Source organism: Mandrillus leucophaeus, unplaced genomic scaffold (assembly GCF_000951045.1).
Source record: "Mandrillus leucophaeus isolate KB7577 unplaced genomic scaffold, Mleu.le_1.0 Scaffold763, whole genome shotgun sequence".
Lineage (NCBI taxonomy): Eukaryota > Metazoa > Chordata > Mammalia > Primates > Cercopithecidae > Mandrillus > Mandrillus leucophaeus.
The window spans coordinates 1,550,656-1,566,738 of NW_012108286.1; the positions used below are offsets into that span (position 1 = coordinate 1,550,656).

The following is a 16,083-nucleotide window of genomic DNA, read 5'->3' on the forward strand; positions in this document are numbered from 1 at the left end:
TTCAGTTATTTAGGAAATGTTAATAAAGAAAGTAACCCTAGATCCACTTTTACCTAAAACTCTACCTACCATGAAGGTTTTTGATATCAAATAACTGGAACTGACATGAAAGATAAAAAGAGAGCCACATGAATCAGGATTAAAGACTGACAACTCAGGCCACACTATAGTCCATAGTATCTATGGAAATAGTCAGGATAGTAATAATAATAGCCCATGGTATCTATGGAAATAGCCAGGATAATGTTAACATTTTTTGCAAGATGAAAAGGTAACTATTCGCAATTTCTAAATTACTATAGAAACAGAAACATGTGATGGGATAAATGAACACTGCTTGGCAACCTTTGAAGGTTTTACTACCTAGTCCCCGTACAGAGATAAGAGATGGTGTTGAGTTTTCTAGGAAGCAACTTCTGGGAAGGATTTTTACCAAGAAGAAAAATATCCAAGAGAAAAATATAACAACTAGAACTGAAACAATGATGCCACTACCTTTTAAAACTAAGAAGCCTAGTATAAAAGTTTCTTTAGTTACTACCATGTTAGGGGATTGTCTCAGCGTTGTAGGCTTTGCCTGAGTTTAAAATCCCATCAAAACTTTTTTGCTCTTAAGCATAAATACAACAAATAGCATACATATAAAATTGTGCCAGTTTAATAAGTTTTCAAAAGCTTAAAACAAACTTGAATTGTGTTTGTGTGGATGAATTTGCTAGCAGATGACTGTAGCTAACCCATTTATGCTGGGGGTTGCAATTTTTTGTGTGAAAAATCAGACCTTGGCAATGACTTTGAGCAGTAGGATGTAAATGACTCCCACAAGCTTAGTGTTCCAATAATGGAACACTAGGCATAAATGGGTTAAGAAGAATCTTAATTGAAATGTTCTTCTCCCTGCCTTGAAATCTTCCTGGGGTTAAGTATTGCTATCACGATACTTGGAGAACTGTGATCAAGTCTCCTTTGGCTCAAAGAAAGTGTTCCTTTCCCTTGCTTAGTAACGTAGCTAAAAGCATAGGCACAGTAGAGTAAGACATTTAACTAAACCAAATGAGCTTTATTCTTTCAGGTTGAACACCACAGACAAAGGCAAATTAGCTTTGCTGTGCGCTATTTTTACTTCTTACTGTAAGTGCTGATGTTGCTGACTGAAAGCTCGTGTCACAAGAAAGGCAGAGCATGCACACGCTTACCAGTAGCACTTCAGCAATCTGAGAGGCACAAGGTAGTGCCGACTTACACAAGTCAAGAAGGAGGAAGCTGATCCTAGAAATTGAGCAGTGGGCTGCTTTTAAAATCCTACTGCCAGTGGCCTTTAAAGGGTCGATTTCCAATAATATTAGCTCTTTTGGTGCTAAACAGGAGATAATAGGAGACTGCTACCTGCAGGAACCAGCACACACTCAGTAGGGATTTGGTTTGAAGTTCCAATAAAAATAGCATGTTTTTGTCACCAAGAGAACTGTGAAATAGGCACATTTAAAATACTTAGACCCTGTTATTTTAAAGCTACAATTTTATTGCAAAATCAGTTGCAAAGAGAAAAAACAAGCCAGGCAAAGGCAGTATTGGAAGGAGGAGGAGTAAAAGCTGCTGAGTCAAAACATTTGTAGGGGATTTGAAGCACCAGGGAGTCTTTATCTACTACAGAAAACCTGATTCTGTGGTCTCAGAAACTGATGAATTGTTAAGCCTAGGATACACAAAGATATATTTGTTCTAAGCATGAACTCTGGATAATACCTCCTCAACAAAAAGCATTTCTATTAAAAGCTTAGTGTTTTTGTTCAAGTTATTGGTTACATAGTATTCCCTTTCTCATCCCCCCTTTTTAAACCGAAGTAGAATACTGTACTATTTAGTGAAAAGATCAAAGTTCAGATAAATTGATAAGAAGGAAAATATTTTATGGCTTATACCAAAGAGTCAGCACTAATGCATAGTCACTGTAAAAAACTCAAAGTTTAGAAAGTCAGTCAGAGTGGGCTGAAATCCTAGGTCAAAGCATACTCATACATAGAAAATTAGCTTCCTGATCTTAAATGAATACTGAAATAGTTCCAAAAAACCCAGATTATTTTAGAGAAAACACAAACTGTTATTGTTGGCTTATCCTGAACTAACCTTCAACTCAGAATTTTCACAATGATCATCACATTTTATACATTTTTGATTAAAAATGTTGGCTTCTGAAGCCTGTATGCCTTGCTGACAAAAACAGGCAAATCTGAAAGTATGTTTACCTCTAGTCTAAATAGGCATCAAGAATTTTAAAAATGATATTTAGGTCCCAAGTCCAGATTGCAATTCTTGGAATTTTTCTCCTGGAAGCATTTAGTTATATTTTTGTCCCTTTCAAAATGAAACACCTAGAGAAAAGCAAGTCATAAAATTGTTTGCCCTCCAATTGGAGGAAAAATATTAAAAAAGAGTGAAGTGCAATACCCAATAATAGTCACATATTTATTTTTATCTATATTGAGTTTCTTTTAAACATTTTTAGAACAGTAACAGATGGTTATATTCATAAACTTAAATAAGATTTCCTCCAAGTTCTGGAACATATGTATACAACCTCAAAACACTGTACATATCACTCACTCTCCCTTTAGGAAGAAATGGAAATTAAAGTTAAAAGACTTCCTTGGATACTTTTAAGTAAAAGTAAATGATAATGGAAATGAACCGAATGAAAGACAAATTCTGAAAAAAGCTAACAAAATCAAGTCCACAGTTTGACTCTTTGTTTCCTTGGAAAGCAACGAAAGCACTTAGCTTGGGTTTGAATATACAGAAAGGGTCATGCAGTGAGTTACAGGTGGCATGCTTTCCTTTCAGAGTTCAAATGCAGGGAACCTGGCTTTTGTGGGGACTAGCAGGTCAGCCAGGAAATATATTGTTCCAGCCATTCCTGAAGAAACAGAAAGAGGCAAAAGTTATTATACCAAATGACTCCATTTCATAGGATGGCCTTTTTTTTCCTCCAAATCTTTATAGACAAAACAAGTCAACAGCATTTCAGCCTATTCAAACATACAAACATCAACAAAGGGTGCCCACCCGTGACAGCCTCGTCCCTAAGGTCTGGATCAAGGCTATACTGGAGGGGAGGGTGGGGATGTCCTCTTGGCCCTCCTCCTTCAGCATCCTATGGCTTTTTCCCCACCTCACTGACACCCCCCGAGAGCAGTTACAACTCTGCAAAAACGAAGGATGGCTCCATTTTTAACATTAACAACATCACAATATTAATGGCAATGATTTAAATGAAGTGTAAATCTATGTTTACAGACATTGTAGTTCAACATTAGAAGAGATCACTAGTGAGGTGCTCAGCCTTATATCCCGGTAGAAGACTGGAGAGAGAATGGAGCCAGGTAAGTTCAAGTCACAGCCCTGCCATTTACCAAACATAAGCTCCTGAGCCTCAGTCTCCTTGGCTGTGACATGAAGGTAATAGTGCCTGTATGTTTTTTGCTGAATGATTTATGATGGCATCTGCAAAATGCCCAACATGTACCTGGCTCCATAAAAGGGAGTCACCCGATGACTACCAGTATTGGGACTGTGGTAGCACACATGCTAATTGATTTTTAATATCGATTTAGCATGTTAGGAAATAAAGTAGTTAAGAATAATTTAATTTTTTGATAAAACTTAAATTCAAATACATTAATTAGCAAGCAGAGAAGTAGATGCTGATATTATAAGGCAAATAAATAAAGTGTACAAAATACCTTCAAAGAGAGAGAAAGGGGTGTCTGGTGTTCTGCATCCATGTTCTCCATACTCTAAGCACCATTCAGCAAACTGAAAATGAGACCAAGTTAAATTAGTATAGTGATTTCTTCCAGAGACCTCCCGAAAGTTAAGAGGTTGTCTCTACAAATTACTCTGAAAAGTCAAACACTACCTTCACATCAAAGAAAGGAGATTAATGCAGAGTAAAGGATGGTCTGAGAGAGTACACAGCATGGGAGGAATTTAATGAGCTGTCTGAGTCACGTATCTCCGAGGTTATTTAAGAAGAAAGGCACTAAATCACCCTATGTCTTTATTTTTTCTCCCATAAATGCTGCAGAGTAGAATTATGTCCCTTTAAAGAAATGCTAATTTAATTGAAAGGTTTTTGAAGGTTTTCCTTAAATAACTGTATTTGTTATCTAAGACCTATGATTTTAGGGATAAATGAATTAAATCAGATGAACTAGAACCCTTTCTACAACCTCCTGGGAGACCTGCTTTTTTTTCTTTTCTTTTTTTTTTCAAGATGGAGTTTCACTCTTGTCACCCAGGCTGGAGTACAATGGCATGATATCAGCTCACTGCAACCTCCGCCTCCCGGGTTCAAGTGATTCTCGTGCCTCAGCCTCCAAAGTAGCTGGGATTATAGACACCTGCCACCACACCTGGCTAAGTTTTTGTATTTTAAGTAGAGACCACGTTAGCCAGGCTGGTCTCGAACTCCTGACCTCAGGTGATCCACCTGCCTCAGCCTCCCAAAGTGCTGAGATCACAGGTATGAGCCACTGAGCTGCTTTCTATTTGGTGGTTCTGACTCTTACCTTACAGGCCCTATACAGGTACTTCATATCCTGCGTGAGGTTGTAGAGTGTCAGGAAGGCATAGGCATTCCCTGCAGCACCGTGGCACAGCCCATATCCCTTCTTCAGCAACCCATATTGCCAGATCACATCAGCACACTGATAGGCATCACAGAGATACTTTTCCTCTCTGAATACCTGCAGAGGCAAAGGACGTGCATTCTATTACACGGGATATAAAAGAAAGTTCCATTGATACTCCTTCCTGATAGGTAAGGAGGAGAGAGGGAGATGGCTTGGCAAGAAACGATAAAGGATTTAGTGACAGAGGGATGTGTTATATTGCTAGTGACAATTACTAAAATCTACTAGTTTGGCTTTTTGTTTTTTAAATTGTGCATGACTTTGGTATGTACAGTCTAAGTTTTCTGTGCATGTGTGTTTATGTGGATGTTACTGAGGAAGCAGCATTATTTAACTTGCAACTTGCTGTTAGCATGAGTGACTTTCCAAAGAACACATGCTCTCTTCTTTGGTAACTATGATGTCCTCTTCACTATTAGGAAGTTTCTTTAAACACTGGAGAACAACTGTTCTTTAGGAAATATGCAAATTGAGTATAAAACATTAGATTTTGTCAGAAAAATAGAGATAGACCTTTACATTTTTTACGGCCTCCTGTATCTTCATCAAAGACTGAGGAAATATTCTGAGTAGGTATTTTTAATAGCTCATTGCAACTTAAGTGTTCTTAAAAGTAGGATAAGGCAGTTTAAAAAGTTTTTCCAGTATTAATGTGTCTAATTCTCTGAAATGTTGAATTTGATACACTGGCAGCTTATTTATGAGATGCCAGTGCCCAGCAATAATCTGCAGAGTTGTAATTTGTTGATTTGGCACCAATGGTCATAGACATCTTTTTTTTTTTTCTCAACTACAAACCTTTGATTGCAGTTCTGTGAGGGCATGCTTTTTATTAGTGTTATTTATGCACTACAATGGAATCGTACAATATTTGTCTTTTTATATCTGTTTATTTCACTTAGCATAATGTTTTCAAGGTTCATCCATGTTGTAATATGTATCAGAAAGTCATTCTTTTAATAGCGGAATAATATTCCATTGCATTGTGATATGTTCCATTGTATATATATTTTCTTTATCAATTCATCTCTTGATGAATACTTGGATTATTTTCACCTTGTGGCAATTATAAATAATGCTGCTATGAATGCTGGTGTACAGTATCTGTTTGAATCCTTGGTTTTGGTTCATTTGGGTACACACCTAGGAGTGGAATTGCTAGACAATATGCTGGATCATAAACAATATCTCATTGCAACCTAAATGTTGTTGAAAGTAGGTTATGAAACCATGCCTGCTATGGTACAGAGAGATGGTGAGAATGAATTATAATTCATTTAGCAAAGTGATCTTAGGTCCCACAAGAGATTTATTTATTGTTCCTTTATGGATTAGGGTAAAACTAATTTTAAATTATAAATTTTTGGTTATTAAAAATTTTTTTTCAAAAATACACACAGTACCTTATAGGCCTGGATGAGCATGTAGATGACCCCAGGGGCGCCATGGCACCAATGGACAAGCAGATCTCGATTATCACCTATACACGGAGGGTAATTGCCAGAAGGGAACTTCAGCTGGCAGACGTAGTCTACACTGGGCTTGACCAAACTATGTAACTTCCCTTGGCTCACTTGAAGGCTGGGCTAAAAATGAGAAGGAAATTATTAGTTCTGCTGAAGCAAACAAACCTTCCTAGGTCTCAGTATATTTAAACCAGAAAAAAAGCATGGCTAAGAGGAAATGCAAGGTCATTAAGAGGTTTTGGATTTCATTCAATTTTTCCACCTATTGGATGCCTTTATTTTAATCTTTTGTGATTTCATTTAAAAACTTTATAAACAGTGGGACAAAGTAAAATTGGGTTACTAGCTAACTCTTAGGGTCTTTTGAATATATTGTTTTTGTTTTTTATTTGAGATGGAGTTTCACTCTTGTCACCCAGGCTGGAGTGCAATGGTACGATCTTGGCTCCCTGCAACCTCCATCTCCTGGGTTCAAGTAATTCTCCTGTCTCAGCCTCCCAAGTACTTGGGATTACAGACACCTGTCACCACGCCCGGCTAATTTTTGTATTTTTAGTAGAGACGGGGTTTCACCATGTTGAACAGGCTGGTCTCGAACTCCTGACCTCAGATGATCCGCCCGCCTCAGCCTCCCAAAGTACTGGGATAACAGGCGTGAGCCACTGTGCTCGACATTTTGTATATATTGTTATCTACATACATATAAGTAATTTTCCAAAGTCAACACCTGAGAATGTGAGTGTAAGAGAAGTTTCCCATGGTTTCCATATATAAAGCAAGCTTTAAAAGTCACAAAGGGATGCACTAGACAAACCAAGCATGACTTTCGTTATTACATTTAGAGAGGAGATAGGTGGTATTTTCAATAGAAAAAGGATACTAACAAGTTAAGAGACCTGGAATCTAGATTCCAAACTATAGCATCCCTCTAGATCAGGTCTGTCTTTTTGCAGAGGATTTAGGACCGATCTAAATGCCACATTATTTTGATATAACAACGTACAGATCCAAAGGACATACTGACATAAAGCATATGAGCTACCATTTTTGATATATGTTTTAGTTTCTCCTTTTGGTCCTGTTCTTAATTCAATGACTGCTAATGTCTTTAACAGTGTCAAAGTGCTGTTATGCTAGGCAAGGTGTGGGGCATGTGGTGGTAAGGGGTGGCAGTGGTGTGAAGCACAGGCAGGAGGTGGTTGTGGTGGGGTCAAAGTAATGTTGACAATACGACTTCCACAAGATTCTGAAAGTGCACTGAGTTATTTAAAAGACAGATTTCATTTTATACGAAGAACAGCATTAAAGCTCAAAGTGTTACAGTAGAATGAGTGGACTCTCTTCAAACTTGCAGGAATTACCCAACATGGCCTAAAAATAATGATGTTTAATCTTATGTTAATGAAGGGGTACCTACTAGAATAGACTTTCAGGATTAAAAATTAAATCATTTTGTATAGATGATAACCTGCAAATGAAAAAATCAATACTTGGGTTTTCAGATTTCTTACTACAGCTAACACAAGGAGACAGAGTATGTCTCATGATTATTTGTTTAAATGAAAGTTTGATGAGGCTGTCTAGTCACTAACTATGTCTCCTGATTATTTGTTTCGATGAAAGTTCAATAAGGTTGTCTAATCCTCTTTGGAGAGGGCCTCTAATATGTTTGATTCTAACTAACCTTGAAACTTCAGAAGACTCTTCTTTCCTGAAAACTTTTAGGAATCTACATTTACTACTGGGAATAGAGAGGAAGACATGCACCAGAAAAATAAAGAAATTTAAGTCTAAATGTCAACATCCTAATTATATAACCTCTAATTGAAAAGTGTAGAATAAATATGCCAGTTAGTCTCTGATTGCCACTAACACTCAATGTGTGACTCTGCATTCAAAAGTAATAATAACCTTGAGTTTTTCAGTTCTGTTGTCCTTGTTTATTTATAGGTAGAGGGCAGGTCCAACACTGATCCTGCATTATAAGAGTCAGCTACTCAAAGAGCTGGTAGTATGTATATCCAAGCACTCCTGCTGAACACGTGAATGAAACACTTTTATATGACAGTGTGCCTTGGGAAAGTGACAGGGGTACCTCTGCTGCCATTAAAAATCAATTGCCATGAATTCTTATTCACAAGTGCCAATTTCTCCTTAAGGAGTGCTTCAGAAGTCTCCCAAAATGATGCTCTCATGAGAAGTCCTCTTCTGATCTCTCCCAAGTTATGTTTGCTGCAGTAACTGCTATTTGTCTTTAGTCTATTTGACTCTGGTTGATGTGCCCCAATAGTATTAGATCCTAAGAACTGTTGGGCAGAGCATATTCAGCTGTTTTTCAGGTAAGTAAAAGTCTCCTCAGCTTTGCTCTCTAAGTGAGCATTAGGCAACAAGCGCTCATTTGTTTTCTATTGATTTTGTTCCTATGACTGGAATTTGTTGGAATTAGTTGTGCCTTTTAATGTGGAATAATATTTTTAATTCAAAGCACTGGCTGCAAGAGCAGAGCAGAGGTGCTTCATGCAGAACTATAGGTCAAAATACTTTAGTTTGCACAAGTGATGCTAAGTGGGCAAGTAGGGTAACCTGTAAATCAAACTTCATCTCAAAATGCAAGGCCTTTAATGTTTATACATTTTTAAAGGCACCTTCGTAAACATTACTTTTGTTTGTCTAGGTCAAGTTAATTATAAGGAGAGTACTGTAATGCGGAGGTTGACAGAATGACAAACTAGAACTAGAACATCTGTCTTCTCACCCATGATAGTACATGGGTCAGGAAGGACATTTTAAAGTTCCACCACAATCACTCCTTACCTGCATCAGGTAGTAATAAATTCCAGCCAGGCCATGAGCAGCCCCTACATAATATTCCTGGTACCATTCATACATCAGTGGAGACTTTGCCGTGAAGTTTCTCTTCCTAGCTAGGTTTTCTCCAGAGGTTAAAATTGTTTCACAAATCTGCAGAGAGAGAACCAACCAAAATCACAAGTGAACTGAACAAAAACCTTCCTGGAGGAGGTAATGAGTTTTTTGCTAAGGGGTACTGAGGAACACGACAAATTAGACACTAGCTTTCAGCCAGGGAAAGGCACAGTTTAATTCTTCATCAGAGAGTGGGACTATATTCAGCCTAGAATGGGGAGGGCATAGAGGAGCGTGAGCTCTTTGCATTACAGTTTACAAGAGTTCACCTGTAAAAAGCATAAACTCCTCTAGGCACCACCAAAGCAGACCCTCCATCTGGGAGGTGAAATTTGGCTCTAATCTTCTTTGGAGAGGACCTCTAAATTCTGAAATGGAGCAGACTGGCTTTCTGACTGAGTCAGAAATGTTTCCAACAGCACTCCGTAGGAAGTTATTGGTTCTTGGACTGTGCCCAACCTTTAGAGGTCCAGATACACCTTCCTTTATTTGGAATGTGCTAACTGGAGAGACACAAACAATAGTTTAGGCAGACAGTAAGTAAATGGGATCCTAAAGAGACTCCTAAAAACACAAAAACGTGGTACCTGCTGAATATGGCTTTGAGGAATCTTTTCCACTCCAAAGTTCTTATTGACAAAAAGAAGAGCATAGATGTAGCCTATTCGCCCGTACAGCATTTCATTTGGAGCATGAGGATCAATCTTATTTAGGTGAATTAGCCTAAAAATAAAAATACATGCCCAAAATAATTTGAAAGGAATCAGGTATTGATGTACACTTAAAAATGGTACATTGAAAAAATATACATGCACATACAATATGTGTTTATACATACATAATATCTATCTATAGAACAGTTACGGTTCACAGATTAGCCCTCCATTAAATTTCTTCACTTAACAATGGAACTGACAAATACATTCATAAAACGAAAGAATACGAACGTATGGCTGAGGTTATCCGAAATCTCCCTAGTTCCTCATGGAGGCAGGCCCTAAGGTGAGTATTTTAGCAGTTGGGGTCAGAGAAGCCAAGAACTGCTGGCCCTGAGGCATTTAGCCCAGAGAAGGGACTAGGTTAACAAATGGCCCATCACCTCCTTCCTTGGTTTATTTCTTAATGTGTCACCAGGCCTACCTGAAGTAGGTCTCATCCACCACAGTCAATAATACATGTAATTTTTTTTTTTTTTCTTTTGAGACAGTTTCACTCTTGTTGCCCAGGCTGGAGTGCAATGGCATGATCTCGGCTCACCGCAACCTTCACCTCCCAGGTTTAAGCACTTCTCCAGCCTCAGCCGCCTGAGGAGCTGGGATTATAGGTACGCACCACCACACCCGGCTAATTTTGTATTTTTAGTAGAGACGGGGTTTCTCCATGTTGGTCAGGCTGGTCTCCAATTCCCGACCTCAGGTGATCCACCTGCCTCAGCCTTCCAAAGTGCTGGGATTATAGGTGTGAGCCACTGTAACCGGCCAATACATGCAAATATTAATAGCACAGAGATGTCAGTCAGGTCTCCATCTCCTCAGTCTCGCAGCCTTCTAGTTCTCCTCAGAAATCACCATGGTTACCATTTTTTTGTGTGTGTATTCCTAGATTTTATGTACACATAAGCATAGATATACATATTTATAAATATTCTACAGTTTGCTATTTAACAATACATCTTGACAATGATTCCGTAACAGCACACAGAGTAGTCACGTTCTTTGTAATACTTGCATAGAACCCCAATGAATGAATGTATTATGGTTCATTCAGTCCCTACGGATAGACTCAGTTCAGCTTCTCAGAAAAAGTTACTTTCAGTTCTGGTTTCAGGTAAGATGGAGTAAACACGCTCTGCACCTTGTTTCTCCCCCAAAATGTGGCTCTAAAACCTGGACAGGATAGAGCAGCTATTTGCGGTCTCTGAAAAGCAAATAGTAACACACAAAAAGAGGAAGAGGACAGGAATCTGAAGTACCACCAAACCAGTGGTGAGTTTACCGTTTTTTTCTCTCTGGTATTCCCCTGGTCTGAACTCAGTATAGCCCAAAACCCAAAAGTAGGCACAAGTAGGCTGACAGAGACCCAGAGGAAGCCCTCTAGTGCTATCTGAACAAAGAGAACTCCTAATATCAGAGAGAATGGGTTAACCCTCCATTTTTCTTTATTTTCCTTTTCTCAGTTCTCTTGTGCCCCAACCTACAAGCAATCTCATGCTGGGAGCAGGAACGAAGGCAAGGGGAGCCCTGGGAGCCTAAACTCTGAGGAAGGGAAACCTCCCCCCAGATGGGAGGACCTGCAGTCTCAGGAGGGGACTGTAAGCCCCCATTGCTTTACTTCTCTGTCCTCTACATCACCTGGCCCCAGATGCATGCAGTCATAGATGTGGCAGAGCAGGGTCATCAAAGCCCCAGACGTTTCATCAGAGATCAAAAAGGGAAGCCTCAGGAACCAGCAAGTAGGGGAGATCACAGAGGGAAGTCAGTTCAGGAAAGTAACTGTATTTGGTAGTTTGACCTCTGAGAATGAACCTTTTTCCCTTTTTGTGGGGAGGGGAGTGGGCAGCAAATATGATAGGGAAGAAAAATGTCCTTGCTATTTTAGAGTTTTTGTCACATGAAATTTTGAAGTGCATCTCAATCATCCCTAAATGAGCCTATAAATTTGATATGATCCCATTTAAAACATTTTACTTTTTGGTGAAACTTAACAAAATATTGGCACAAAATAAAGATCCAATGACACTCTGGAAAACAGTAGTAATGAGACGACATTAGCCCTAACAAATGTTATCAGGTAGCTTAGGACACTAAATCTTTGTTCTTAAAATTTTTCATCTGTGAAATAAATAGTCCCTTCTGGTTTAGAAGTTATCTTGTTTATCTATATGGAAATTTACTTTTAAAGTAGTTAAGTATAAGCAGTGTGCTGTGCCTGTGCATGTCTGTCATCTAACTTCAGTCTATACACTAGGGATGGTTAATTAGCATTTGAAGTAACAAACACCAGGTCCCTCCAACCCCTACCCCAAAGTGATGTATTTGAAGCACTCTAAGCAGGAGTCAACATTCAGAGGCACTCAGCACTGAAGTGCCTCTTTTTCATATAGGAACTTTATCAAAATCTACACCAGAGAATTTGTTGTTATTAAGGATTGACAGAAAATGGTTTTTCATTGGTGGAGTGAGTGGTAAAGATGGGCTGGAGGTTTGGGTGATGGCACGGGCTTTCCCACTCTTTCATGAAGCTTGAGAGCAATGTGACTTTCTCCAAGCTACAAAAACAGGGTAGGAGACTGTATGTATGTATGTATGTATGTATGTCTAAATAGTATCTTCTTCTAAAGAGTACCTTCTTCCTAAAGTGTTTGCACATTTGGCAGAATTGGGCACCCACGTGTGCTTTCATTTGAACATAGTAGGTAGGGGTATAGCTGAGGGGGTCTACAGCCTCTACTGCCAATCTCTGGAGACCACCAATATTTACAACAAAAACAAAGAAAATCAAACAAAATCCCAAGCAAACAGAAACCTAACAATTGTTACCACCAGGCTATAGCTACAGTGAAAACATCCTAGCTCAGCAGGGAGGGCAGGTGTGAAAGAGAACAGTCTTCCTTTCCCATCTCCCTCTCCACTACTTCCACACGCTTGTGGTGAGGGGAGGAGAAAACATTTAAAATGAAGAGGATAGGTTTGAAATCAGCAGAATGAGATGATTTTAGTGAGTGAAAGTGGCTGACAGTTATGAAAGAAAGACTGAGAGAAACTAATGAAGGAGTCTTTAAGGGAACTTACTTCTCAGCAGGAAAGGGGTGAAAAAGCATGGCTAGTTGCAGTTAGTGAAAAGGTTTAAACTTTTTCATATTATACCCTCATCAAACTGAGGCAACTCAAATTAGTTAAATATGCAAATGCTGGCTCGTCCATTTTTTCTTCTACAAATATAGATAACCAAGAAACTTGGTTAGAGGTTTCTTTCCTTTTTCTTGTATACTTTGGCCTTTTTAAAATAACAGGGCTTAAGGATAGAATCATGGGCCATTTTGTTTTCTACTTCGATACCACATATATCTACACATACAGACTCCCTTAATTTTTAAAATAAATTTTGAATTTAATAAAAATTTTAAATGTTTAAAAACATTTATTAAGAATTTTTTTTCTCATGTCAGAACTGGGAGCTCGGTAATGTTGGGGCCATAAGAAAACAAAATCTGTTTATTAGATACAAACTCAACTGTTACAGTAAACAATGAATGTCTCAAGTTTTGATATGAACCTATTTTTAATATAAATGTGTCAAAGTGTATAGAATTTCAATATAAAGTAATTTTGATTTACTTTTGCAAAGATTGAAAGAACTATGCAAAACAATTACTGTAATTTTTTTAAACACATGCTGCTCTATGGAAGTATTACACAGAATTACTGCATTGATTCCAATGATATTCCAACTGAAATAAAATATTTGAACCACTGCATTAACTCCATTCCTTTTTTGCCAACGTTATGACATTACCACTAGGTGGCAATATATAATTAGCATTCTATTTACTTTGCAGCCAAACACATTTGCATTTGGAACATTCAAAGTAGGTAGCAAATACCTTTCAAATATTTATTTAAAATGAAGTACTGCTCAGAGCATCTTATTAAAACAATACAGTTTAGGGTAATAAAGGAAGTATATCCCTTTTTTTCTGGATTTGAATTCAAATCGCTAAAATTCATTAGTTGGGTTCGATGATTAGTAGGATTTAACTGCAAGTTGTGCATGCTACATTCTCAAGATAAAATAAAGAAATGACATCACTGATAAGTCATAATGGTTATTTTATGTGTTTTCAGAAACTCTCAAACTAACAAGCACTTTGTTGCAGCTTCATTTATTTGTTTTGATATGTTGATATTAATGCAACCCAGAAGAGATAAGCAAGTCACTGAAATGTCACTGAAGGAAGAATAAAGACACACAAACAGGATAGTTCTGTTCCACTCCTCACAGTACTTCCTCAGGATGTTACTGGGGAGAGTTTTTGGCCTTGTATTTTCAAAAGGTTTGTAACTTTTAAAAACAGATGTCCAGTCTCTGGGTAGGGCATCTCTGAAAAAAAGGCAGCAGCCCCAGTCAGGGGCTTATAGATAAAACCCCCATCTCCCTGGGACAGAGCACCTGGGGGCAGGGGTGGCTGTGGGCACAACTTCAGCAGACTTAAACATTCCTGCCTGTTGGCTCTGAAGAGAGCAGTGGATCTCCCAGCACCGTGCTGGAGCTCTGCTAATGGACAGACTGTCTCCTCAAGTGAGTCCCTGCCCTCCTGCTTCCTGACTGGGAGATACCTCCCAGCAGGGGTCGACAGACACCTCAAACAAAAGAGCTCCGGCTGGCATCTGGTGGGTGCCCCTCTGGGACAAAGCTTCCAAAGGAAGAAACAGGCAGCAATCTTTGCTGTTCTGGAGTTTCCACTGGTGATACCCTGGCAAACAGGGTCTGGAGTGGACCTCCAGCAAACTCCAGCAGACCTGCAGCAGAGGGGCCTGTTAGAAGGAAAACTAAGGAAAACTAACAAACAGAAAGGAATAACACCAATATCAACAAAAAGGACATCCACTCAGAAACCCCATCCAAAGGTCACCAACGTCAAAGACCAAAGGTAGATAAATCCACGAAGATGGGGAGAAACCAGTGCAAAAAGGCTGAAAATTTCAAAAACCAGAATGCTGCTTCTCCTCCAAAAGATCACAACTCCTCACCAGCAAGGGAACAAAAGTGGGTGGAGAATGAATTTGACAAATTGACAGAAGTAGGCTTCAGAAGGTGGGTAATAACAAACTCCTCTGAGCTAAAGGAGCATGTTCTAACCCAATGCACAGAAGAGGAGACCCTTGAAAAAAGGTTAGAGGAATTGCTAACTAGAATAACCAGTCTCGAGAAGAACATAAATGACCTGATGGAACTGAAAAACACAGCATGAGAGCTTTGTGAAGCACACACAAGTATCAATGGCCAAATTGATCAAGCAGAAGATAGAGATAGAAGGTTAGAGAAAAAAGAATAAAAAGGAACGAAAGCCTCCAAGAAATAATGGACTATGTGAAAAGACCAAACCTACGTTTGGTGTACCTAGAAGCGACAGGGAGAATGGAACCAAGTCGGAAACACTCCTCAGGAAATTATCCAGGAGAACTTCCCCAACATAGCATGACAGGCCAACATTCACATTCAGGAAAGAGAGACCACCACAAAGATACTCCTTGAGAAGAGCAACCCCAAGACACATCATCATCAGATTCACCAAGGTTGAAATGAAGGAAAAAGTGTTAAGGGCAGCCAGAGAGAGGCTGGGTTACCCACAAAGGGAAGCCCATCAGCAACAGCGGATCTCTATGCAGAAACCCCACAAGCCAGAAGAGAGTGGGGCCAATATTCAACATTCTTAAAGAATTTTCAACCCACAATTTTACATGCAGCCAAACTAAGCTTCATAAGCAAAGGAGAAATAAAATTCTTTACAGAGAAGCAAATGCTGAGAGATTTTGTCACCACCAGGCCTGCCTAACAAGAGTTCCTGAAGGAAGCACTAAACATGGAAAGGAACAACCGGTACCAGCTACTGCAAAAACATACCAAACCATAAAGTCCATTGAGACTATGAAGAAACTACATCAACTAAGGGGCAAAATAACCAGCTAGCATCATAATAACAGGATCAAATTCACACATAATACTAACCTTAAATGTAAATGAGCTAAATGCCCCAATTAAAATACACAGACTGGCAAATTGGATAAACAGTCAAGACCCATAGGTATGCTGTATTCGGGAGACCCATCTCATGTGCAAAGACACACATAGGCTTAAAATAAAGGGATGGGGGCTAATGGAAAGCCAAAAAAAAGCAGGAGTTGCAATCCTAGTCTCTGATAAAAGACTTTAAACCAACAAAGATCAAAAGAGACAAAGAAGGTCATTACATAATGGTAAAGGGATCAATGCAACAAGAA

At 38.9% G+C, this 16,083-nt stretch overlaps 1 protein-coding gene across 3 annotated transcripts in view; it reads right to left on the reverse strand.

Annotated features, from left to right (window-relative positions):
* Nucleotides 1–1,523: 1,523 nt before the first annotated feature.
* The window catches only part of LANCL1 (LanC lantibiotic synthetase component C-like 1 (bacterial)), a 48,647-nt gene continuing 34,087 nt past the window's right edge, over nt 1,524–16,083 (reverse strand). For all 3 annotated transcript variants that reach the window (XM_011966546.1, XM_011966547.1, XM_011966548.1), the window contains 6 exons: nt 9,670–9,805; nt 8,972–9,118; nt 6,095–6,277; nt 4,569–4,745; nt 3,741–3,813; nt 1,524–2,914 (listed from right to left, as the gene is read on the reverse strand). In XM_011966546.1, coding sequence (XP_011821936.1) covers nt 2,838–2,914; nt 3,741–3,813; nt 4,569–4,745; nt 6,095–6,277; nt 8,972–9,118; nt 9,670–9,805 — 793 coding nt within the window. In that variant the 3' untranslated portion in view covers nt 1,524–2,837. The remainder of the gene's footprint in view (nt 2,915–3,740; nt 3,814–4,568; nt 4,746–6,094; nt 6,278–8,971; nt 9,119–9,669; nt 9,806–16,083) is intronic.